The sequence below is a fragment of the Xyrauchen texanus genome, chromosome 20, assembly GCF_025860055.1.
Source record: "Xyrauchen texanus isolate HMW12.3.18 chromosome 20, RBS_HiC_50CHRs, whole genome shotgun sequence".
Taxonomy (NCBI): domain Eukaryota; kingdom Metazoa; phylum Chordata; class Actinopteri; order Cypriniformes; family Catostomidae; genus Xyrauchen; species Xyrauchen texanus.
This window is the reverse complement of record NC_068295.1, coordinates 7,219,937-7,245,288: the sequence shown is the minus strand read 5'-3', so window position 1 is coordinate 7,245,288 and position 25,352 is coordinate 7,219,937. Positions and strand designations below refer to the sequence as shown.

General features: G+C 37.9%; 1 protein-coding gene across 3 annotated transcripts in view; it reads right to left on the bottom strand.

Moving 5' to 3' along the window:
• LOC127661025 (TATA-binding protein-associated factor 172-like) overlaps positions 1-25,352 on the bottom strand; it is a 54,578-nt gene that overhangs the window by 27,231 nt on the left and 1,995 nt on the right. For all 3 annotated transcript variants that reach the window (XM_052151568.1, XM_052151566.1, XM_052151567.1), the window contains 10 exons: positions 17,842-17,956; positions 17,378-17,524; positions 12,360-12,559; positions 11,620-11,747; positions 11,340-11,469; positions 11,179-11,247; positions 10,941-11,030; positions 10,768-10,863; positions 443-619; positions 186-326 (listed from right to left, as the gene is read on the bottom strand). In XM_052151568.1, the coding sequence (XP_052007528.1) occupies positions 186-326; positions 443-619; positions 10,768-10,863; positions 10,941-11,030; positions 11,179-11,247; positions 11,340-11,469; positions 11,620-11,747; positions 12,360-12,559; positions 17,378-17,524; positions 17,842-17,956 (1,293 nt within the window). The remainder of the gene's footprint in view (positions 1-185; positions 327-442; positions 620-10,767; positions 10,864-10,940; positions 11,031-11,178; positions 11,248-11,339; positions 11,470-11,619; positions 11,748-12,359; positions 12,560-17,377; positions 17,525-17,841; positions 17,957-25,352) is intronic.

Below are 25,352 nucleotides of genomic sequence, written 5' to 3'. Positions count from 1 at the left end.
AATTAGTTTTTTCTTGTTTAATTAAAAACATTTCTTGTACGTCATTTGCTTACTTGCATATGCATGTTATCATTATATTTCATGCAATGCATCTATGAATTATGTCAGCCAACTGCTCTCTAGATATCAGCAAAAATCGAAATCAAATTATCAACTCAAAAACTCATGAACTTAGGACCTCAGACCTTAGTAGGCTGAAGCTGAACTAAGCTATCCACCACTGGGATTAAAGCTGCTGCTGCCACAGCACGAACATCATCATCCAGATCTTTCAGCCCTTCAGTAATGGCAGGAAGAACTCGAGGCAGCAGCTCGGAGATCAAATCCTATGGGTCACAAAGTTTAATCACAGGTTACAAACAAACTACAATACAATTTTAGACATAGAATTTTAGCATTTCAGATAATCATTAAAAAGTAGTATAATTTGAGGCTGCTCCACCTGTCTGACGGCAAGGGCATATTTTATGCCCAGCAGGCCTCCGTGTCGAACCTCCCACTGGTCTTCAGTTAGCAGCTTGAGCAGAATATCCACTGTCATGGCAACACCGCTGACCGTCATGTGCCTCAAGACCACACCCAGAGTCTGAGCACACGTCTCTCTGACAGGAGCAACCACCTGGATGGTTTAATAAAAATAATTCTTAAGTATTCTTCAGGGTCCCCACTCTTTTCAAGGCAAAATTTTCCAGGACATTTTGTGTCCATCAGGTGTTATATTTACACCCGTTTTTGACTTTTGAAGCAACGTCATGTATTTTGTGGTAATTGGGTGGTGTTTTTTTCTGGAGTTCCGTATTCAACAGTTTAATTACATTTTATTATCAAAAGGATTTCTAATCAAATGAAATCACTTTTATAAAATGTTTTGCTTTTATACAAAATCCTTACAGCACAATCTGAAACACTGAAGATGTTTTTGTGAAATGAAGTTCTACACAACAGAATATAAAAAAAATTAAAAAAGTTAGACTTTGCTTTAAAACATTATTATTATAAAATAACCGTAAAGATTACCGTTTGTTCTGCAAGCTTCAGCGCGCACTGCTCTGTCATCTACCCCACATGCACACGTAGCATGCAAAATTAATCATGACGTTTCTTTCAGCGGCTGGCTTCACAAATTCATTTTGAAGGGATCCGCACATGGCAAGGCAAGGCAAGTTTATTTATATAGCACATTTCATACACAATAGTAATTCAAAGTGCTTTACATAGAAGAGATTAAAATAAGAATAAAAAAATAAGAATAATTGAAACAGTTTAGAATAAAATAAAATACAGTACAAACAGTCGGACACACAGTGGCACAGTGCTCATTCAGTAAATGCACAGCTAAACAGATGTGTTTTGAGTCTGGATTTGAATGTGACTACTGTAGGAGCACATCTGATCTCTTCTGGAAGCTGGTTCCAGCTGCGGCTGGCATAAAAGCTAAAAGCAGACTCTCCTTGCTTAGAGTGAACCCTTGGTATTTCTAGCTGACGTGATCCTAATGATCTGAGTGATCTGTTGGGTTTATATTCAGTGAGCATATCTGCAATATATTGAGGTCCTAGCCCATTGAGTGATTTATATACCAGTAATAATACTTTAAAATCAATCCTAAATGTAACTGGGAGCCAGTGTAAAGACCTGAGGACTGGTGTGATATGTTCATATTTTCTGGTTCTGCTCAGAATCCTGGCAGCAGCGTTCTGTATGAGCTGCAACTGTCTTATGGTCTTTTTGGGAAGGCCAGTGAGGAGTCCATTACAATAATCCACCCTGCTGGTGATGAAAGCATGCACAAGTTTCTCTAGGTCTTGACTGGAAACAAAGCATCTAATTCTTGCAATATTTTTCAGATGATAGTATGCTGATTTAGTTATTGCTTTGACATGACTACTGAAACTAAGGTCTGACTCTAGAGACACACCAAGATTCCTGACTTGATTTTTAGTTGTTTGACCCCTAGCGTCAAGGTATGCATTCACCTTGAGAACGTCATCTTAGTTTCCAAACACAATGACTTCAGTTTTGTCTTTGTTTAACTGAAGAAAGTTTTGGCACATCCAACTGTTAACTTCATCAATGCACTGGCACAGGGAGTCAATGGGGCTGTAATCGTTAGGTGATAGGGCTAAGTAGATCTGTGTGTCGTCTGCATAGCTGTGGTAAGCAATTTGGTTCTCTCTCATTATTTGGCTCATTGGGAGCATATACAGGTTGAACAGGAGTGGCGCAAGAATTGAGCCTTGAGGGACTCCGCATGTCATGGACGTCCACTCAGACTTATGGTCTCCTATACTCACATAATAACCTCTCCCTTCTAAGTATGACCTGAACCATTTTAGGACCATCCCAGAAAGCCCCACCCAGTTTTCCAGCCTGTCAAGAAGTATGTTGTGATCAACAGTGTCAAATGCAGCACTGAGGTCGAGTAGTACCAGTACTGATAATTTGCCTGTATCAGTATTTAAGCGAATATCGTTTATTATCTTTATGAGCGCTGTCTCTGTGCTGTGATGCGATCGAAAACCAGATTGAAAATTGTCAAAGTATCCATTTGAGTTCAAGAATTTGTTCAGCTGATTGAAGACAACTTTTTCAATGATCTTGCCTATGAAAGGAAGATTTGAGATCGGTCTATAGTTGCTAAATATGGTCTTATCCAGATTGCTCTTTTTCAAGAGGGGCTTGACAACTGCAGTTTTCAGGGAGTTTGGAAAACTCCCAGAGAGAAGTGAGGAGTTTATCACTTCTAGGAGATCTGCTTCTAAACAGTTGAACACACTTTTGAAAAAAGATGTGGGAAGTGCATCAAGGGCGCAGGTTGATGTTTTAAGGTGCTGTACGGTTTCTTCCAAAATTTTGCCATCAATTTCTTTGAAATCAGACATAGTAACTACTTTCTCAGGTTGTGGTTTGATTTGTCTGACCCCAGCACAACTCAAGGATGTGCTGATCACCTTTCTGATATTATTGATTTTTTCAGAGAAGAAAGAAGCAAACTCATTGCACTTGCTGTCTGAGAGCAATTCACTGGGAATCTGGCTTGGGGGGTTTGTCAGTCTCTCTACAGTCGCAAAAAGAGTGCGTGTGTTGTTTAAGTTGCTGTTTATAATATTCGAGAAGAAAGTCTGTCTAGCTTTGCCTAGTTCCATATTAAAAGCATGGATGCTGTCTTTGTAGATGTTATAATGGACTACAAGTTTTGTCTTCCGCCACATGCGCTCTGCTTTTCTGCATTGTCTTTTCATATTTTGCACTGCTGTTGAGTTTCTCCAAGGCACTTTTTGTCTGCCACTCTTCTTCCTGACTTTCACAGGAGCAATATCATCAATTACACTTTTAACTTTTGAGTTAAAAGAATCAAGGAGAAAATCAACAGAGTCAGCAGATATACTTGGTGTTAAAGATATAGCCTTCATAAATAGTACACTAGTGTTCTCATTTAAGCATCTCTTCTTGACAGACACAGATCTAGCTTCAATGGCAGGAGAGATCAATATATCAAAGAAAACACAGAAATGATCAGACAGTGCTACATCCTTAATAATAATCGATGAAATGTTTAGACCCTTACTGATAAGTAAATCTAGAGTGTGTCCATGATTGTGTGTGGGTCCACATGCAGATTATATATTTATTCCGATAAATGGCTGCATTTCAGCACACTAGGACATATTGCAATTTAAATTTGATTAATTTTGCATGACATTTATTTTCGTCCCAAATATGATATTCAGTTTTTATTTTTAAAGCTAATGCCATTTTTATGACTGGATTCAGTGATTTTGTATAAGGAGGACTCTGATAGTTTATATACATAAAAAAAAAAAGTACTTTACATTCCGAGGTATAAACGCATCAACACGATACCAATTAAGTTAACAACTTAAAAGTTTTTGCAGTTAACAACAGCAATGTTGGAATGAAAATTATTTTGTTGGATTAAAGCAGAGAAGTAGAGAATGTACATGACAAGGCTTTTTTCATGACAGCGAACCACTGATGTTGTTTTACAATGCGCAGCCGGCAGAAAATACACAAAACCGATACAAGTTTGACACCTTTCCCAAACCCGATCGTTACCATGTTTTTGTACATCTCTTTATCTAAAAGGTGATTGTCTTTTTTACCTGTAAGGCAGGTGTTCATTTCTCCCATTCATTTTAATACCAGTGGTCAGTCTCTTCTAAATGGTCACTGCATATATACACACACCTGCAGTTTATTTATTTATTCTTTCCTTTATTTACTTATTTAGGGGCCAAACACCTATTCTTCTTCTACACTGCGTGCCCAATTATTAGTGGAGTATTCTGATCGTATTATTACCATGCAAATTTTACCATATAAACTTGAATGCTTATTGGATTCAATCGTTTTCAGGATGATATATATTTGTGTAATGAGGGAGGGTGAGGCAACAGTGACTAACACCTTATATCAAGGTGTGCATAATTATTAGGAGCTTCATTACCTCAAGTAAAATAGGCCAAAAAAAAATAAAAAAATTCTAATAATAATTTAACTGGCACTGAAAAGTCAAACTTTTTTAAATGCCTTTCAGACAGATGCAACACTATTGAAATAGCAAATAAACTTTAATAAAATAAATGAAAACCATATCCCCATACCAAAACAAACCCACACAATCTCAAGCTAAAAAATGTAATCACAGATTCTTAAGCTGCATTCAAACTGCCAGCTACATGTTGCCAGTGGCTGGCGCTTGGGTTGATAGAGGTGTGTATTTAGAGTCTAAACAGCAGCGTTTCTTTACAATAAATATTATTAAAATATTAGGATCACATAAGCGCTACCATCTACACTCACATTAGCTATTGCTCCTGAAAGTCGCTCTTCATTTGCATAGTCAAACATTTCTCAACTTTGTCACGTTGCTGGACACCCCCACATCTTGTGACGCCGGAAGTCACCAGCTCTCATTGAAAATGAATGAGACGAGGTTGTTTTGTCGCTGCCATTGTTAAACAGGCAGGGGCACACATTCAACATGGGCTTAACATTGCTTATCAGTAAAACAGGGTAGGCTATATGAAAGTGTAAAATACATGTTTTCCACATATATAAATCACATTAAAATTAGCTTATGTACCATTATATAGATAAAAATTAGAGGTAGAAAAATATTGGATTTTGCAGATTTGATAACGTGTTGAAAGAAAGCCAGTTAATCTAACAATAGTATTTTTGTTATTAACATTTTTATTGATTGCATCCACCCCAAAAAATAAAAACAAAATCCGGAATCAGTTATACAAATTAAACCCCTCCATAACTCCGGCCAGGACCCATCCTCTCACGTTGCCATCCCCAAAATTAATGACCTTCCCATCACCCAAAATGCAGAGTCTGGAATAAAATGAAAATTGTGTGTCCAACATATCACACATAAATGCAAAAAAATCTTTTTTTAGTACCACCTCGGTCGATGTTCCAAGAAGCCGAGCCAATACTAAATGTGATGTCAAAATCCTGCAGATCACTGATTGGTCAGCAGGAACAGTCACTACCAGCATTACTGGATTTCCGCCACACAAAATCAACCTGCTAGTTTTAAAGTTAGCTAAAGCTAACTAAAAGCTAAAATTCTCTCAGGAAGGGTCTTGGCTGTTGGCCGCACATGGCTACCACCGGACCTACCAACAGTGTAGGGAAAAGTTAAACTTAAGTGACTACAGAACCATCTAGGAAAAGTGGAAGTGGTTCGCCCAAATGGACGCCATCTAAACCGGCGAGGAATAGGAGGGAGTGTCACGCCACGATGGAGGATGGTACATTTTGTTACATTAACTCTATACTCTGCTTGAAAGCTTCACTTTATTTAGTTGACCAGCAACTGGAAGCTTGCTTCTAAAACAACCAGGCCAATTTCACTGTTACACTTGTGTAAAATCACCATGCAACAACTGCTTTATGTAGCACAATGAGCTAGTAACTAACAGCTAGCATTTGTGTTATTGTTTTTGTCAGTTTGTGTCGTGTTTAAGATGATGTCACGGCAGTAGAGGCGGAGCAACTATGACGACCAACCCATTATCCCACCCACGCTGATGAGGCACTAAACTGCAGTGGAAATGCAAGCTCAGAAAAGTAAAGAGATTAGAATTGAGTCGAACCATAACGTGCAGTGGAAAAGTGCTAAAATCTAGAGTATCTGTACTATTTTTTGGGAGTTGCGCATACCCCCCTAAAATGGTCAGAGCAGATGGCGCAGCCGTAAGTACCTGAAGAACTGAGATCTAGGAATCCTGAAATGTTGGACCAAATTTTCAAACCATCTCAACCCACCCCTCTCATATAGGTCACAGAGCGTATTAACACCCCTCATAATCCACTCCAACCAGCAGAAAGGTGACTCACACAACTTTGGGTTTAGCCATATGCCGAGGCAACATTTAAATAAATGTCTGAATTAAATACTCGGGAGCCTTTTGTCCATAGTGCGTGCAGATGAGAGATAACGGGGTGCGACTTCACTTCTCTGGTTAGTTTATTAGAAAGGCTTTGAACAAAGTTATTGCCCCTATTGTACTATTACAATTACAAACCAGGGAGGAGCTCTCTCAGGTGTAAGTGACAAATTAGATAAATGTCTTAGGCCGAATGAATAGTAATAAAACTAAATCTTGGGTAGGCCTAGCCCACATTTGTCAACCTACCCACCTCACTCGAAAACCTTTTTATTAAAAGGGTCAAATTTAACTCCAAATCACAAATATTTGCTGGGAATAAAATACCCAAATACTTAATGCCCTGTTTGGGCCATTGAAACGTGCCCAGCTGAAAAGCCGTTACTGGACAGTGCGCAGTCAGAGGCAAAGCTTTGGATTTAGACCAATTAACGCCAATTATAATCCGCATAAAGTAAAAGCTTATGCGCCACACCTCCCCGCTGTCACCCATTACCTGCTAATGGTTCCAGGGCAAGACAGAACAATAATGGGGAGAGGGAAACCCTGCCAAGTGCCCCCATCCAGAGTAAAATAATGCAAAATTAATCCATTTGTTTGTACCGCTGCTACAGAGTGTCTATAAAGTAACTTAATCCATCCAATAAAAGTATTTCCAAACCCATATATTTCCAAAATCTTAAAAAGATAGTCCCATTCTACCATATCAAATGCCTTTTCGGTGTCAAGTGAGATGGCTGTGACTGATCATTCGCCACTGATCACATGATATTGTTGAGATGACTAATGTTATCAGAAGAACTATGGCCCGAATAAACCCCATATGATCAATATGTATAAGAGATGTCATAACTTTTCTTAATCCGTTTTTTTTATTTATATTACATCTAACTGGATCGGGGGAAATTGGACAGTAACTTTTACACTTGCTTGGATCTTTGTCCTTTTTAACAATCAGACTAATCCAGGCTTGTGTCATGGTTGGCGGAAGCTTTCCATTCTCCGGTGAGTCCTTATAAACATCTAACAAAAGTGGAGCCAGTTCTGTAGCATAAGATTAAAAAAATTCAGCGGCAAAGCCATCTGGCCCCAGAGCTTTGACTGTAGGCAAGGCCTAAATTACTTCGCCAAGCTCCAATTTATCTCCGAATCAAGATAATTTATTTGCGCAGTCGTCAATTTAGGGAATTCTAATGGTTACACAAAGTTTCTAATATCTTCCATCAGTAGACAAAGACATGGAACTATAAAGATCAAGATAGAATTCTTTAAAAAAAAAGGCATTATCAATATCAATGGCAGAGGTAAAAATTTCACCATCATCAGATTTCACTGAGGGAATGGTAGAGAAAGACTCTCTCTGCTTTATATATCTAGCCAAAGGTTTTCCTGCTTTGTCCACCAACTCAAAGACTGTCTTGCCCTGAATAACCAAAAACTCCACTCTGTGACAAAATAGTATTATATCTGCATTTCAAATCGGTTCAATTCTCGGAGGCCATCAGGCGACATACGGCACTTCAGCTTTGCCTTTGCACTTTTAATATTCCCTTCCAACTCCACAAGTTCTTGTGCTTTGGATTTTTTGGTAAATGAGGCATAGTGTATGATCCGACCCCTAAGAACTGCCTTAAGTGCCTCCCAAGCCACACCCACAGAAGATACTGAGGACCAGTTGGTCTCCACATACACATTGATCAGTCTTTAACATTTGTTGGAAATAAGGATTTTGCGAGATATAGAGAGATAGATATAGAGAGATAGATATAGAGAGATAGAGAGATACACACACACAGTTTAAGACAAAATTATTAGCCACCCTATGAAATTTCAATTCTTTTTCAAATATTTCCCAAGTGATATTTAATAGAGGAAGGGGATTTTAACACAGAATTGCTTATATTTTTCCTCTGGACAAAGCCTTATTTCAATTTGTCTGGAATAAAAATTATTATTAAAAAAAAAAAAATTAACTGCTAAGGTCAATATTATTAGCCCCCTTAAGAAATTATCTGTTTGATTGGCTACGAAACCAACCACTGTTATCCAATGACTTGCCTAATTAACCTAACTCGCCTAATTAACCAAATGAATCCCACAAGCCTTTAAATTGCACTTCAAACTGAGGATTAGTATCTTGCAAAACTAGTGAAGATAGATAAAACTGTCATCATGGCAAAGACAAAATAAATTTGTTTAGACTTGAGAAAAAGAACTGCTAATGCTCAAAGCAGGAGAAGGATATACAAATTTATCAAAGCGTTTTCAGGTGTCAAGAACTGCTGTGCAAAGTATTATCAAGAAGTTTGAAGAGACCCACACAGTTGAGAAAAAGACTGGCAGAGGCAGAAAGATTTCAAAAACCTTGGAAAGAAAACCGGTGTGAGATGTTTCTAAAGACCCAAGAACAACTGCCAAGACACTAGTGAATGATTTAGCCAAGTCTGGGATTGATGTCCCAACGAAGAGTCACTATAGCCCTGCGAGGTTGCAGACCATGAAATACTCCACTTCTGAAGAAGAGACAGCTCCAAGCTAGAAGTTTGCCAAGGACAACCTATAGAAAAATTATGCATACTGGAAACGTGTCCTTTGGTCAGGTGAGACTAAACTAGAGCTCTTTGGCCATAGAGATGTTGCCTATGTTTGTAGAAAGGGAGAGGTGCTCAACCCAAAGTACACCGTTCCCACAGTGAAACATGGGAGTATAAAGCTGTGGGGATGTTTCAGTGCATCTGGAACTGGGAATCTCATCAGGGTCGAAGGAATCATGAAAAAGGAAGACTACAAGAAGATTTTGAAAGACAACCTCAGGCAATCTGCAACAACTTAGTTTGGGTCGACATTTCGTCTTCCAGCATGATAATGACCCAAAGCATACCTCACTTCTGGTGAAGAACTACCTCCAAACGAGCAAAGTGAATGTCCTTGACTGGCCTGCACAAAGCCCAGAAGAACAACAAACGACTAAAGGCTGTTATCAAGCAAAAGGGATACACTATTGACTATTAACATCTGAGGGCAAAAATGTCCAAAAAGCACAGACAATCATTGTAAAATTAATCCATACTCCAATGGTTAATGTTTTCTAAAAGCAAACGATCACTTTAGGTAAGAAACCGATCAATATTTAAGTCATATGTAAATATACATTTTTGATGGGGAGGGCCAGACAGAGGCTACAAGAGACCAAACTGTAAATTCCAGATGTACTCTATGGGGGGTTGATTCATAGCGTGGAACTTTTAACTTTGAAAAAAGCACTTATTTCCAGCTGCTCATTCAAACAGATGAGGGAAATAAGAAGTGCACTCCTACAATAATCTACAATGTATTACAATATAAACGGTCATTAAAAGTAAACAGTCATATTTCAATCAACACTATATCATCATCAACAGTTGATCTTTAGTGATAATTTGTCAAACATTTCCGATATGGCTTAATGATTGTGAACTGCTCTGCAAAGCTGAAAACACTCACAAGGCACCAAGTGCTTTGAGAAAATACAAAAGTGCTGCGTTTTCAATTTGAAGGATGCAGCGCATGCTTCATTAACATTTAATTAAATCATATTCTTTAACTCTTTCCCCGCCAGCGTTTTTAAAAAAAATTGCCAGCCACCGCCAGGGTTTTTGACGATTTTCGCCAAACTTTAATGGCCCGCAGAATATTTTCTTCCATGAATATATGAAAATGCTATATTATATATATATATATATATTATATATATATATATATATATATATATATATATATATATATATATAAAGATCTGAGCCTCTGCTTTTAGGCAAAAAAACGATTTTATTTTATCTTCATTTGTTCTTTTTTTATTGCCACTTGAACAGAGGTAGGTTTTTGTCAAAAACAACATTTCAGACAAAAAGCTGAGAAAAAGGCATGTTTATGTCTGATATTTTGAGCTTCTCAATACTCCACTTCTTCATGTTTGAGACGATCGCAGTCTGTTTCTTTGATCAAAGAGTTGCGTACTCTTTCAAAACATGCGTGCGGGTCTTCCTTACCGTATAACACCTAAAACACGGATACCCGGAAAATTCCGTGTTTGGCGGGGAAGCGTTTTTTCATAAAACACGGAAAATTCCGTGTTTGGCGGGGAAAGAGTTAAAAGTTTGATAAATCACATTAAGTCATTTCAAGATTCCGGTCTTTCCGTCCACACATTTAAGACCTTTTAAATAAAACGTAAAGACTTTTTTTGTATAGTTTAAGATATTTAAGACTTTTTATGACAGTACATTTTGGAAAACTGAATTCAAGACATTAAGACTTTAAGAATCCAAGGGAACCCTGAAGAGGTTTATAGAAATGAACAAACCTCATCTGACACAAAGTCTCCAAATCGGTCCAAAGCAAAGACACAAAGAAGGCGTATGACCAAATCCTCCAGCCACTCCTGATGCTGTCGCTCCATCTGAGAATGAAGGCATTAAACGTTACACAATTAACTTCTCTAAACCTCTAGCAGTGATGATGCGAGCTGGAAAACACCTGTTCCAGTGTACAGCCAACCATCTTTCCTCCGCCGGCACCCTGACACTTCAGCACTTCTCTCAGTCCTGTGCCAGCACCATGACGAACCTAAACAAGGCAAATAGAAGTTACGTCAAGTTCTAAATTGGGACCATTTATCTAACAAAAAGCACATGACCATCATACATAACAGTGAGAGATAAATCAATGTTAAATTGGAGGGAGGGTGCTGCATCTAGATGTGTTCATGTATTACCTCCCACGAGGGGTTGAAGAGATCATTGCACAGTTCATCACAGAAACTTTCCAGTGGCCATTCTTGTGTCTGTAAAGACAAATATTAGAAAAAAAAAAAAAAACATGTTGAATGTGTATAGATCAATGTTTTACAAAACATGTATTATGCATGCCACACACCTCCTCAAATAAACTGGAGTTATCAGGGACATTATCAATTAAGACTTTACGGTCTGTTGCTGGCTGTTCGATGACTACGTTTGTGGTTTTCCGTCGTTTCTCCTCTGGTTCTCCTTCAAAGCTGTCATTGCTGTAAGAGTCACATAAAACCAGAGGTAAGACTGACTGTCAGCTCAAATTCTGTGCACAATCAAATACCTATTCTGCCTTTAAAAACATAAATTATTTATAAAGAATTACAATGAAGAGATCTGTTATCATCCCAGTGAGACAGCTCTACCTCTTCTCATTTGGATCCATGTCTCTGGATCTATGCTTTGCAACCAGTTTCGCCATCCTCTTGGCCTTGTTCTTCTGCCGATTGCTCATTCCTGGGCGAAACTCTGAATCTATGATTTCTGCTGCAGGCTAAAGAACAGAAAAAATATTTTAATTTGATATTGGTTGTCTGTTCCAATAAAAGTTGTCATGAACACTTAGGCCCAATTTACACCTGGTAACATGCAATCATTAGTTGGACAGTGTGAAATGGAGGTGTACACAGGGTCCAATGTGTCTTGTGATCAGATCACTCAAAATACGTTCGGTGGTAGTCAGAAATGCACATAGCCACACAACTATCCAATTGAAATGCTTGCAAAAACCAATACGCATACACAAGACTTACAAAACATTTTTGCCATGTCTGACATCAATATGCAGCAAGGCACTAGCATAGGAAAAAGTTATGTTTTTCCTATGCGGGTATGCTGTAAGAAAATCTGATCAGAAGTCATCACAGGAGACACATTTTAGATGCACGTTAATACCAGGTGTAAACGTGGCCTTGGACCCGGCTGACACACCCAAGAGAGAATAACTGTCAGATCAGAGAGTGTACTTTCACAGTATGATGATTCCCCTAAAAGCCTGAGCTTCTTGTGCTCATACACATTGTAAAAAGAAAACCTTCTCTAAAGTGAGCTGTATGAACTGGTTTTTGAAGGAAAACTGAAGGTCAAAGACTTCAGCACAACTCACCATATGGTTGCGTGAGAGTGGGCAACCCAGGCTTTTACTAGACTGTGTTCTATTGGTACTGGAAACGGAGACATCCTCCAGGTCCTCGTCATTAAAAAGCTCCTCTGTGTCCATGCCAATCGCAGCACCTATATCCAATCCCAACTTCTTCTGTAACTGCTTCCTCTGTCGGGCCAAACGCTCTTTTGGATCAGTCTCGTCTGAAGAACAGATCATAATCATTTCAATCGATTTTGCATGAGGTTATAAGAAAACAGCAATAGTTGTCAAAATACTAGGTGTTCTGATTGGTTGCCAGGGTGTTGCTATGTAGTTGCTAAGGTGTTCTGGGTGGTTGCGTAATGGCCCAAGTCAAAAGATCCAACAAGTTTCACTCTACATATGGCTCGGTCTTTCCTTCAATGCAAGTCTTTAAAGCAAATGGGATGTTTCACCTTAAAAGGTGCTGTTAGCGATTGTTAGATGGAATGGTTTGGAGAAAACATTTCTACTCCCAGAAAGAGATCTCTGAAATAACTGTCCTAATATACCTCATCAGTCTCTGTGACAGCACTATACTACGCAAAAAAAGACAATAAAAATGTGTCTGCAGGCCACGGATACAACCTTTGCTCCAGTTTTTAAAGCATCTTTTCCGCATTAAATATTCTAATAAATAACAAGCTTCGCACACCCAGATTTGGGGATTTTCTACCATTCTTCACTGCAGATCCTCTTAAGCACTGTCAGGTTGGATGGGGATCATCGATGGACACCCATTTGCAGGTCTCTCTAGAGACATTTGATTGCGTTCCAGTCCATGATCTGGCTGGGTCACTTCAGGACATTCACAATGTGGTCTCTAAGCCACTCTTGCATTGTTTTAGCTGTGTGCTTAGGGTCACTGTCGTGTTGGAAGGTGAACCTTTGTCCCAGTCTGAGCGCTCTGGACCAGATTTTCACTAAGGATACCTCTGTATTTGGCAGAGATCAGATTTCCTTCAACCTTGACCAGTCCCCCGGTCCCTGCCGCTGAAAAACACCCCCACAGCATGATGCTACCATCACCATGCTTCACCGTTAGGAAAGTATTGCGCAGGTGATGAGAAGTGCCGCTTGGAATTGAGGCCAAACAAGTTCAATCTTGGTTTCATCAGACCAGAGAATCTTATTTCTCACAGTTTGAGAGTATTTTAGGTGCTTTTTTTGTGTCTTGCACAGCGGAGAGGCTTCCGTCTAGCCACTCTGCCATAAAGCCCAGATCGGTAGAGTGTTGCAGTGATTCTGCAAGTTTCTCCCATCTCCACACATGATCTCTGGAGCTCAACCAGAGTGACCGTCAGGATCTTGGTCACCTCTCTTACCAATGCCCTTCTCCAACGATTGCTCAGTTTGGTCAGGCGGCCAGCTCTAGGAAGAGACTATTTGTTCAAACCTTCATCCATTTAAGAATTAAAGGCCACTGTACTCTTGGGAACATTCAATGTAGCCGAAAGTTTTGTCTAGCCTTCCCCAGATCGGTGCCTTGACAATTCCTTTGACCTCAAAGCTTGATTTTTGCTCCGATACGCATTTTTAGCAGCGAGGCCTTATATTAGACAGGTGTGTGCAGTAACCTAGTCAATTTAAATCAGCGGTTAATAAGTTTACATTTTGAATATGCCATATTATTTACTGTACGTGGACTAATAATTTAAGAAGTAATTTAGTAATAATTCAATGTATTCTATACCATGATATCAATTTACAATAATTTTAATTTGTCTTACCTTAAAACATCATTACAATACACAATATAATGCTTAAACGAAACTGGAGTGCAACCATTGAAATCTGCTACTCTGAAGAACCACACGGTTGCTTGCTTTGTGACGTCAGGGTAATTAAACATTTTAAATCAACATTAATAAATCACGATTACAATATCAAGAGCAATAATTGGTAATTATTTTTACTATAATCTTGCAGTCCTAATGATAACCATTATACAATATCCAGTGTGTTTATATGCACGTTCTGTACGTTAGTTGCGGCAGTCTACATTATTAGTAGTTTCTTTTTCTTCACTTTAGGTGAGCTTAAATGCTTTTGTACTATACTTTGTTTACACGCATTGCTTATTTTGATGTTTTCAACAAAACACAGGATATAACATAAGCTTGTTTTGGATATAATTAGAAGATAGTTTTGAAATAGGGACAACCTTAATGATTAAAAAATGATTTCACAACGTCTCATTAATTAACTTTATTTAAATAAACAAATAAGCAAGTATTCGTTTTTTATTAGCTCAAATATTTGAATACAAAATTATGGAAAAATGCCCATCCCTAAAAAAAAGAAAAATTGCTTTTATAGTGTGTCGTTTGCATTCTGCTAACATCCCTCTAGCTATAGCTGTTTGCATCCCTCAATGCTAGAGAGTTATTGCTTTGGGGGGTGTTTATAGTATGTAAAGAGAGTGTGTTGTCCATCACTGTTTTCAGGACACCAGCAATAAAATAATCTTATATGCGCGTGATTACAGTTGGAAGAAACAGTGTTGATGTTACACTTTTACTTAACCAGCCACAGTATTGTCACAATGAATGCATGCAACCTTCATTTGATTTTTGAATTAAACAATGATGTGATCAAAACACTGAAAACACCAGAAACATCAGCATTAATGGCAGATTTTGAATCGCTTATGACAAGCATCACTGCTTTCATCTCAAAGTGATTGGCTGGCACCTGACATTTCCCACTTCTCATTTAAATAACGTAGAGCATTTGTCAACTTTTTGATGCTCGACCGTCCCTCAACACTTTCTCCGGAAAACTGTCAATCCCACAATCCACCACGCGTGCGCAAAACACTCAAACTCCCATAGGAATTAATTGAAAACGCCTTGCCCAACTAAAAAAAAAGCACGTTTTAGCTTGAACGGCCCATCTTGTGAGCGGTGACAATGCTTCTGCTGCTTTCATGCACTGTCATGAACACGCACAGGAGAGCAACGATCGTGGAAGATTTTCACTAAATAATACTAAGGCTGCCACAGACCAAAGATTTTCCTTGTCGACTAGTAGTCATTAGTTTAAGCCATTAGTCGACTAGTCATGTTTATGATTTTACTTTATTTAAATATATATTTTTGGGGGGCATAAGAAAATGTTTTGATTTCCAGGGCTGAGAATGTTATAAGTAACTTTGCGAACACTGTTCTACATTACAGAGAAATACCAAATCTTAATAATGAGCCTTTAAAATATACATTTTACAAGCACACACACACACACACAAAGCGAGCCATAGCAACACCGTCAAAAGTAGTAATAATTCTGAATGTGTCCGAAAAAACAGCAAGGAGACTGTCTGAACATTTTGTTAATTTAAAAGAAAGAAATGCAGATTAGGGTTGTGCCGACAGACGATGATCTCTGGGATTGACTATGGTCAGAGTGATCGCCAATAGCTGATGACTTTGACGATGTCAAGAAAATATTTGGTTCGTTTTCCCATTAATGTGTTTATTATTATTATTAGACTATTATCATCAAATTAATATTACAAATAATTTGCCCATAGACACACGCGTGAAGAAATACGGGGTTTGTACGGGGGCGTGCAGTCTTGTGGAACGCACGTGAAAGGTTCTCACTCTTTCTTTTGGTCTTCTGAACATTTTTATGCAAGAACATTATTCATATTGTATGAGTGCTGCAAATGACCTCAGACCTTCTCAGCTCAGGAGGTACTTTGAGTTTAGTTCGTTTTATTTCCACAGAGCCTTGCAATGCAACTCTGCAGCCTATTAAAACAGAAATACGTTCTCCTCGAACCATGATTTAGATTTTCTTATCATCATTATTATTTGTACATTTATAATTGTTTTTATGTCTTCATTTGTGTAAGTAATTTTACGCATGCTTGTTTAGATGGATTCTTGCCTGACGGTAAATGGAAAGGTGGTTACTTATAATTATTTTTTTCCATCAATTCATTATTTTAATTGCTTTATTTCATTTGAAGTGCAATTTGAATTTAGAAATATACTTGATTTAGGTTTTTTGTTTTTTAAATAAATTAATATAATTTCAATGCAAAATCACTAAACCAAGAATATTCACAGATCCCTTGGCCCGGGTGTTGCCATTGTTTTATATATATATTTTTTTTATGAAGGAGGGAACAAATTTATTCACACGATGTATTTTACCGGACAACGAAATACCCAACTGGTAGAGAATGCACGGATGAAGTAGGTTAGTATCCAAAGAGATGTTGTCCTTCACAAATGTTGTGAAGCCATCTTTCAAAAAGTTGAACAAACATTTTAAATGTATTACATTTTTTTTCCAGTTTCATTTGAATTTTTGGTTAAAATAAATAAAAATTGCTTTATTGTTAAGGCTTAACCCTGCTTAACAAAAATGACCCGACAGTATCACCTAGCATCCAACTAGCGTAAAAAAAAGGTGTTAGTCCGTTTCCTGTGGAGTTTTTTTTTTTCTGCGACCAAACAATCAATCAAAACTTGGTCGACCAAGACTCTTCTCACCGACTAATGTTTGGGCGACACATATATACATACACACATATACATATAGACATACACACATATACATATATACACACACACACACTTTGTTTCTTACCAAACCTTTTCGTACTGCCTTCAGTACTGGGCATGAGTTGCATATAATTTATTAGACTTCTGAAATAGCTAAAACTACTTTTGCATCCTTTTTGAAGCTTGAAAAGGTAAAATCACCATAAACTGCCATTGAATGACATCACGGAGCATGACATTTAAAAAAAAAAATTCTCTCTTTTGTGTAAAGAAAAATAAAAAAGTAATATGGGGGTTTAATTTTTAGTTGAACTATCCCCAGTTCACGTATTCCCTGGGAATCGAACCCATGACCTTGGTATTTCTAGCACAACACTCTACCAGCTGAGCTTCAGGAACAAATAAGTAATAGTGACGCTCGCCTCAAGAAGCACCATGAACAGCGTAAAAATTATAAAGCCAGAGTGAGAAATCTAATCATACCAGATTTGTCATCTTGTATCTCAAATTCAGCACCAGCAGAGCCGAGCAGCGATGCTCCATGCTTGAGCAGACGGGAGATATCGAACCTGTAGAAGCTCAGCCTGTCTGAGGAGCTGTCCTCTGGAGACATGTCTTCTGAATACACCTCTGAGGAAACACACATAAAGCACGCGATCAGCACAAGAAACCCACTTAACCAGATATCAGAAATAAAAGAACTGAAATCATTAGAGGACTCAGTTAGGACCCTTTTAGTTGTTAATGTGTGGCATCACAATTGCAGGGATCAGATTGTTCTGATCTGCAACAGCCTTGAGAAGCACTTGCCAGAGTGTTGACAGACACATGATGCAAAGCAGATGATGTAACAAGTTACTGCAGCAATGTGCATTCCAGTAAACATTTATAGAAAATTCCAAAAAGTCAAATTCTTTGGTTATGCAATCTGACAATATTTAGCTAACCATCTTTTGGCTTTGGAGCGGGGTTCCATTCTGGAATATTCTTCACTATGGCTTCGACAGCCTGTCCCGCAGCGATTCGTGTATCCCAGTTTGGACTCCTCAAGTATGTTAAAACCTTTTAAGACAGGAGGGAACAAAACAAATTAATAATCGAATAACTCGGCAACAGTAAGTCTTGTTGAAATACATTATAGCTTCTAGACATCATACTCTCTTATGACTTTTCACACTTGAAATTGTTAACGTCATGCATACTGAATGAGTGTTATATTACCACTAAAAGATGCACAGAACTGTAAGACAAACAAGGTTCCATGGTAGTGCCATATTTTTTGGATATGAACCATGGTGGACTACTATGTAAATACCGAAATTTTGTAATCATCCAGTACTATATATCTGAGGACAATGATATCACCATAGTACATTTGTAAGGGGATAAAGCCACTGTATGACTCTTGAAGCCATACAATAGGTATGTAATCGGCAAGGCTGCATTTAAGTAAATAAATATAAAGTCAGCATGTGCAGTGCCATTCAGTGAATGAACGCTGCTCTGTTGTTGACCCACACACACAAACATACATATCATGTGCGCAGCTTGTGATGTGCTGCTGTTTTTTTTTTTTTTTCCAGTGCTGCAGCTCGCAATATGCAAATACATTTTTTATGCAGGCCCAATTCTTTTGTTTCCTAATGATCACATTTAGAATTTAATCCTTCCAAACAAAGTTTAAGTTTTTCATTTTAGTACATGACTAGTTTTAGAATTCAAATTCGACAAATTACATTATTTTGACAGCCTTTAATGCAACAAAATAAAGAGCAACGCCGTGTATTAGGTGAGTAATGAATGTAATATTTTATAATTTTCTTGTGGCGACATACAATAGTGGGAAATGCCTGTCACTGCCAAGCTTTATAATTATTCAGCATTAACAGTACAGACAAAGCTAAAATGTACAGTCACAAGTAAAACTGAATAATTACCAATAATACACTGCTTCCACAATGATTCTTAAAATCGGCACATCCCCAAGTCGGAAAGTCAGGGCTAAAGATAAAAATAAAAACCCTGAGTATCCCACTTGTAATTTAGCCCTGTCACGATAACTACTTTTGTTGGACGATATATTGTCCCAGAAATAATTGCGATAAACGATATTATTGTCATTTTAAGACCATTTTATGCCACTAATATAATGATAATATAATAGCATAATAATGCAATTACACCCATTCAAAAGAGCAATTAACTTTTTATCAGACATTGGAATCGTTATGTCAAAAACAAATTAAAAGTCGGGAATGCCCCTCTCCAACTGCGGTTTTTGTTCCCAGCTTGGATGGAATGGTTGTTTTAGATGAGCTAGGGCTCGACATTAAGCACTGTCCTTTGGACAAGTAAATTGTTCATTCACTTGTCCAAGTAAAAAAAAAGTTATTGTCTGGCAATAAAAATTACTTTTTTTTTTTTTTTTGCTGTTGCGTTTTCTAAAATTAGCAGTAAAAACGTCTGTTTAATGTTAATAAAATGCATTAAAATTCAGAACAAAGTACCCTGTTTATTTAATACTGTATGTGGGTCACTGACAAATAATATAACTGATTTATCAACATATGAAAAATTAAATCAACAACCCCACACCTTTAACATGCTCTCTCTAGATACACACCTTACATCCCTGAAAAAACATTTGAGACATTTGGCAAGTCCCAGCAGATTATCAAATGTCAGATGGAACAACACACCAAAGAAATTATAATATTCATGACATAATTTATAGTATGTTAAAACTACTTCTCACAACACAATGTTTTTATATTTAATTAATACAATATTAAAACAAAACTGAATCAGGTGCAAGGAAGATATGATTTTTTTACTTGATGGTTGTACAACCTCACATTTTAGTTATTAAATATTTTTTTTAGGATGCGTTTAATATGTTTGGCATGTTCAAAACCACATGAAACAAATATAAATATAGTATTACAGTTAAGATTTGTTTGTTTTTTTGAGAATATGTAGATTTTCCATTTTCATGATGGAGAAACGTATTTTTGAGTGACCCGTGTATTTTAAAAGACAGATAATATATTTTCATTTTATGAATATTGTTAATATTATAGTGTATATTATATTATATATTATTACATATTAATATTGACTGAGTCACATGGCAGAGAATACCTATATAGATCAGAAAGAGCTCCGGAGAGATGTCACAGGTGTTAAAACTTTTCTCTTCGTTCTTGTTGAAGGTGTTGTAATATGACGGAGCGTCACGATATGAAAAGCTGTAAACCTGGATGACTCCAATTTTACATGCTTGCAACGTTGACAGCTTTGTGGTTTATAAATGGTTGCGATATGTTATCGCATCGCTCTCTTAACAAAGGCGCTGTGCAATGACAAATATACGTCCACTTCGCGCGCTCACACCAAATTCAACAAGCGCTGCTGCACAAGAGGGAGAGAGGCAAGCAAAAACTGAATTCTGTGTTCGTGCAGATTCTGGAATTAATACAAAGACAATATTCAGAAACCCAAGCAGAACTTCAGACACTGTAGATTATTTTAACAGCAAGGTTTTTTTTTTTTTTTTAAATAAGTGATACAGGCATACACTAAAAATCACAAATAAAACCGCAATTTTTTATCATTATTAAGGTTTCAATCAGGCGAGTGAAATTCACCAAGACTTGTCCTCACAAAAATGTACTTGCGGAAAAGCATTAATGTCAAGCCCTGGGTTAGTTGCATTGCCACTTTCGACATACCGGCTCGTTCACATTAATGGGCTTCCCTCTCTCATTCGGCTTTAAACCAAAATGTTCCCACACCGGAGCAATGGAATGCGGCTTTGAAACCAAGTCCATTTGGAATAATTCTTCCAAACTTTCTAGCATTATGCAGTCGTCGGGAAAAACATCTATTAAAACACCTATTTACCTCGAGTAACACGTAATCTTCACCTGTCGCTGTTCGCTCTGCGTGTACGTGTGGAGGAGCTGCCTGAGCCCTGTCTCCGACACGGAGCAGACGAGAGGACAGCAGCAGCACGACTGGCTAAAATGTTGGTGACATTCATTCTTATGAATGAAACCAAAGAAACATGAATGTAAACACAATGGGCAATATAGAGGTCGGCACAAATGATCGAGGCCATTTTCATATATATCCTACGATAAGTTGATAAATTATAGTGACAATTATGACTTTGTGGTGGAGTTCATGTGTGCTCAACTAGTAAATATGACAATTTCGAGGACCTGTCACAAATGGCACCCTATATCCTTGCCATCTTCTACGTCCAGACTTTGATGATGTGAGTACAGACCGATGGGCCACTGGTCAGCAAGGCCGAGTGTGCATGAGTTATAAAAGTGTGAATTTGGGACAGACTTAAATCAGATGACGCATTTTTTACATCATATTTTTCCTTCACATACAATTTTACTAATTATTATTAGAAAAAGTAATGATAGGGTAAAAGGAACACACCGTAAACTCACTCTTAAATGTGTTTTTATTAAAAAATTCAAAAGCAACACACTGACAATAAAGCATTATAAGATCTGCAACAAAGCGCATATAACAATAAAAACCCATATTTATTAAATATTTAGAGAACAAATAAACATGACTGTTCCAAGCACCTGCCTCCAGCCATTCAGGTGTCAGTCAAATATACAGAAAGAGCATTCGTCTCACGCATCGCAAAAAATCATTTATATAAACATCCACACTTCTATACATATACACTATATAGCCAGAAGACCAAACATAGCCATTCAAATAAATATGATTATTGCAACTATATTTAGTAACATACAGACATGGCCAAAAGTATTGGCATACATTGTATTTCGCAAAGTTTTCTGCTTCAGTTGTTGTGGTGTTGATTCACATTGTTTCTAGATTAATGTGCAGAGTGATCAGATGCATTTTAAATAATTGCAAAAATATTCATTAGCCAAACAAATTAACTATCACAATAAAACACATTTCACAGTTTTTTGGCCCTGGCACAAAATGACCAGCTAACATCATTTCACTAATCATATCAGCAGCACCTGGGAAAGTGTGAACGAGTACTAGTCAGGTGAAATCAAAATTTTCCACCTGAAAGAACCCTTTACTGGATCATCAAGAACATCAAGGAGAGAGGTTCAACTGCAGTGAAGAAAGCTTCAGGACGTACCAGAGTGTCACATTAAAGTATATTTTATCTTATCTTATCTTAAGCAAGCGACAGGACCGTCTCCTCCTGAGGAGTCCGCTGTGGAATCATGTCACCACCAGTGCAGAGCTTGCTCAATATTGACAGCAGGTTGGTGTGTGTGCATCTGCACGTAGTACAAAGACTGGAAAGCAGAAGGCTGGTCCCAAGATATTTTCTCAAATGAAGCCCCCTTCCAACTGTTTGGGACATCTGGAAAATCAATAGTCCGATGAAAAGGTGAATGCTACCATGAGTCCTGTGTCATGCCAACAGTGAAGCATCCTGAGACCATCCATGTGTGGGGTTTCTTTTCATCCAAAGGAGTGGGCTCTCACAATTCTGCCCAAAAACACTGCCATGAATAAAGAATGGTATCAAAACGTCCTGCAAGAGCAACTTCTCCCAATGATCCAGGAGCAATTTGGTGATGACACATGCATTTTCCAGCATGATGGAGCACCATGTCACAAGGCAAGAGTGACAATGAAGAGGCTCGGAGATCATTACATTTTAAATTTTGGATCCGTGGCCAGGCAAATCCCCGGATCTTAATCCCATAGATAACCTGTGGTCAATCCTCAAAAGGTGAGTGGACAAGCAGAAGCCCACAAATTGGGATCAACTATGAGCACTAATAAGGCAAGAATGGATCACCATCAGTCAGGATTTGGCCCAGAAGCTGATATCCACCATGCCAGAGTGAATTGCAGAGGTTATGAAGAACAAGGGCCAACACTGTAAATATTGACTCTTTGCATATATTGAATGTTTTTGACACAGAACAGTCATGTTCACACTGAACAAACAAACACCATCAAACTTACATCTTTGTGTGTCATTTTTCATCTTTGAACACGACTAAGAGGTTGCAAATGAAGCCTAATATAATATATTATGTGCGGTTGATTAAACATTCCAAGAGTTCTGTCGGAGCAATCCAATGCAAAAAAAATTATAAACATTTTACACAAGGTTGTCGATAAAATGTGTATAAATTGCAATTTGTGTGATGTATACGACTTGCTAGCGCCTTGCATGGCAGCTCTGCCGCCATTGGTGTATGAGTGCGAGTATGGATGGGTGATTGGGACACAGTGTGAAGCACTTTGGTAACCTCTAATGTTAAAGAAAAAAAAAAGCGCTATAGAAGTGCAGACCATTTACTATTTGACACCATTTGAGAAATAAAGGATCTGTGTTTTTCACAAGTAAAGAGCACTTCAGCACAAATTACTCTCAGTCCATGTCTTGCATATTTGTACATGTGCCATCCACACAAACTGCTGAACCAAGACCAACATATAATTTTTAGTTTTCTTTAGAAAAGAACAAAATGCTTTTAAGTTCGCTACACTATTTGATAAATTGTGATTGACTATGTTTCTCCAGCTCTATAAATGCAGGTGTGGCCACGCGCATTCTTTTTCTATGAGCTGACAGGTACGCTTACCTCATTGTCATGGCAAAAATTACGATGAAGACAGATTACATCAGAGTTTGTTGAAAAATTGCTCAAACATTCAAAGACCTGACAAAACCCGACTGAACATGTTAAATTTGTGAAAACAGACACCAACGCATGCCAACAGTGTGATCACACGGATCTGACAAAACCCAACAAGTGTTGGATGTTGGTGTTTGTTAGGGCAGTTTGAATAGGCCTACAAGCGATGTCAGCCATTCGACAACAACTTGAATTAGATGTGTCCTCTTTCCAAAAAAACACCCTACAAAGAAACCAGAGTCCACAAATATCACCAAACACAAACTTTCTATTTAGCCGGTAAATTTCACAGTGTCAAGCCATTCTGGTGGGTGCTTGTCAAATAATTTAACATGTTCCAGTTTGTCTTCAAGGGGGCTCTCTAGGCCTACAACCAGTAATGTTGCAGGTGTTTACATAGAACAGCTCTCATTAGCTAGTACAGCTGCTGTGCTCATCGATAGTCTCGGTAAGCTGTAAATCTAGAAGATAGATAATGGCAATGTTCAGGAGCGTTCATGCCATTGGAGTGAATGGAATACCATTTTCGGATTTCCAGTGGATGGGTTATTAAAACTACCTTGCACATCACCACACATACAAACTCACTGGTAACGATTGGATTATAATACAGAAAACAAATTACTTTCACCTTAGCAACTTGATCCTGTTGTAATCAAAGATGGGATAGGTGCCCATTAGTGTGTTATCCTGTGTGGTCAAATTCATCAAAATCATGGTAGCAAAATGGCACTCTTGCATGACAAATTAACTGAAACCATGTTCTCAGCTTCCTGCTTCCCATATATGGACTGCCCTTTGAACACGCAAAATTATTAAAGGAATAGTTCACCCACAATTAAAAATTCTCATCATTTACTCACCCTCATGCCATCCCAAATGTGTATGACTTTCTTCTGCTGAACACAAACAAAGATTTTTAGAAGAATCTCTCATCTCTGTAGGTCCACAAAATGCAAGTGGATGTTGATCAACACTTTAAAGCTCTAAAAAGCACAGACAATAAGTTATCCATAGGACTCCAGTGGTTTATTTAATGTCTTTTAAAGCAAAATTATCACTTTGGGTGAGAAACAGAACAATATTATGTCCGTTTCACTATAATGGCTTACTTCCAATCGCTCACCGATGCGAGTCGACGAGGGGAATCGGTTCATGCCGCCAATCGCATCACGCAAGCGCGTTGGTATGTTCAAACAAAAGCTAAACAAAACAAATTAAGCTTGTGAAAAGCATACTCTTGTAAACAAATCGAGCTGCATTCCCGTTTGTATCATGTCAGTTCTCGTGTGAACATGCCAACACGATTACATCACGCAAGAGGAAGCGTCACCAGAGTCCCCTCATGGATGCTTAAGAGAGTGACCGGAAGTAAACAATTATAGTGACAATGACTTATGAAATATTCATCCGTTTCTCACCTAAAGTGATCGTTTCTTGGAAAACATTCATTTAACCACTGAAGTCGTATGGATTAATTTTACAATGATTGTCTGTGCTTTTTGGAGCTTTAAAGTGCACCTACCACTTGCATTTTACAGACCTACAGAGTGGAGATATTCTTCTAAAATCTTTGGGTTCAGCAGAAGAAAGAAAATCATACACATTTGGGATGGCAAAAGGGTGAATAAATGAGAGAATTTACATTTTTGGGTGAACCATCCCTTGAATAAGGAGAAAGTGCCTTAAAGTCTTCTGAAAAGCAGAACAATGAATCTGACATATTTTGTTTTATTTGCGGTCGTTTAAAGAGTTTAACACGGTCACAGAGACGTGTG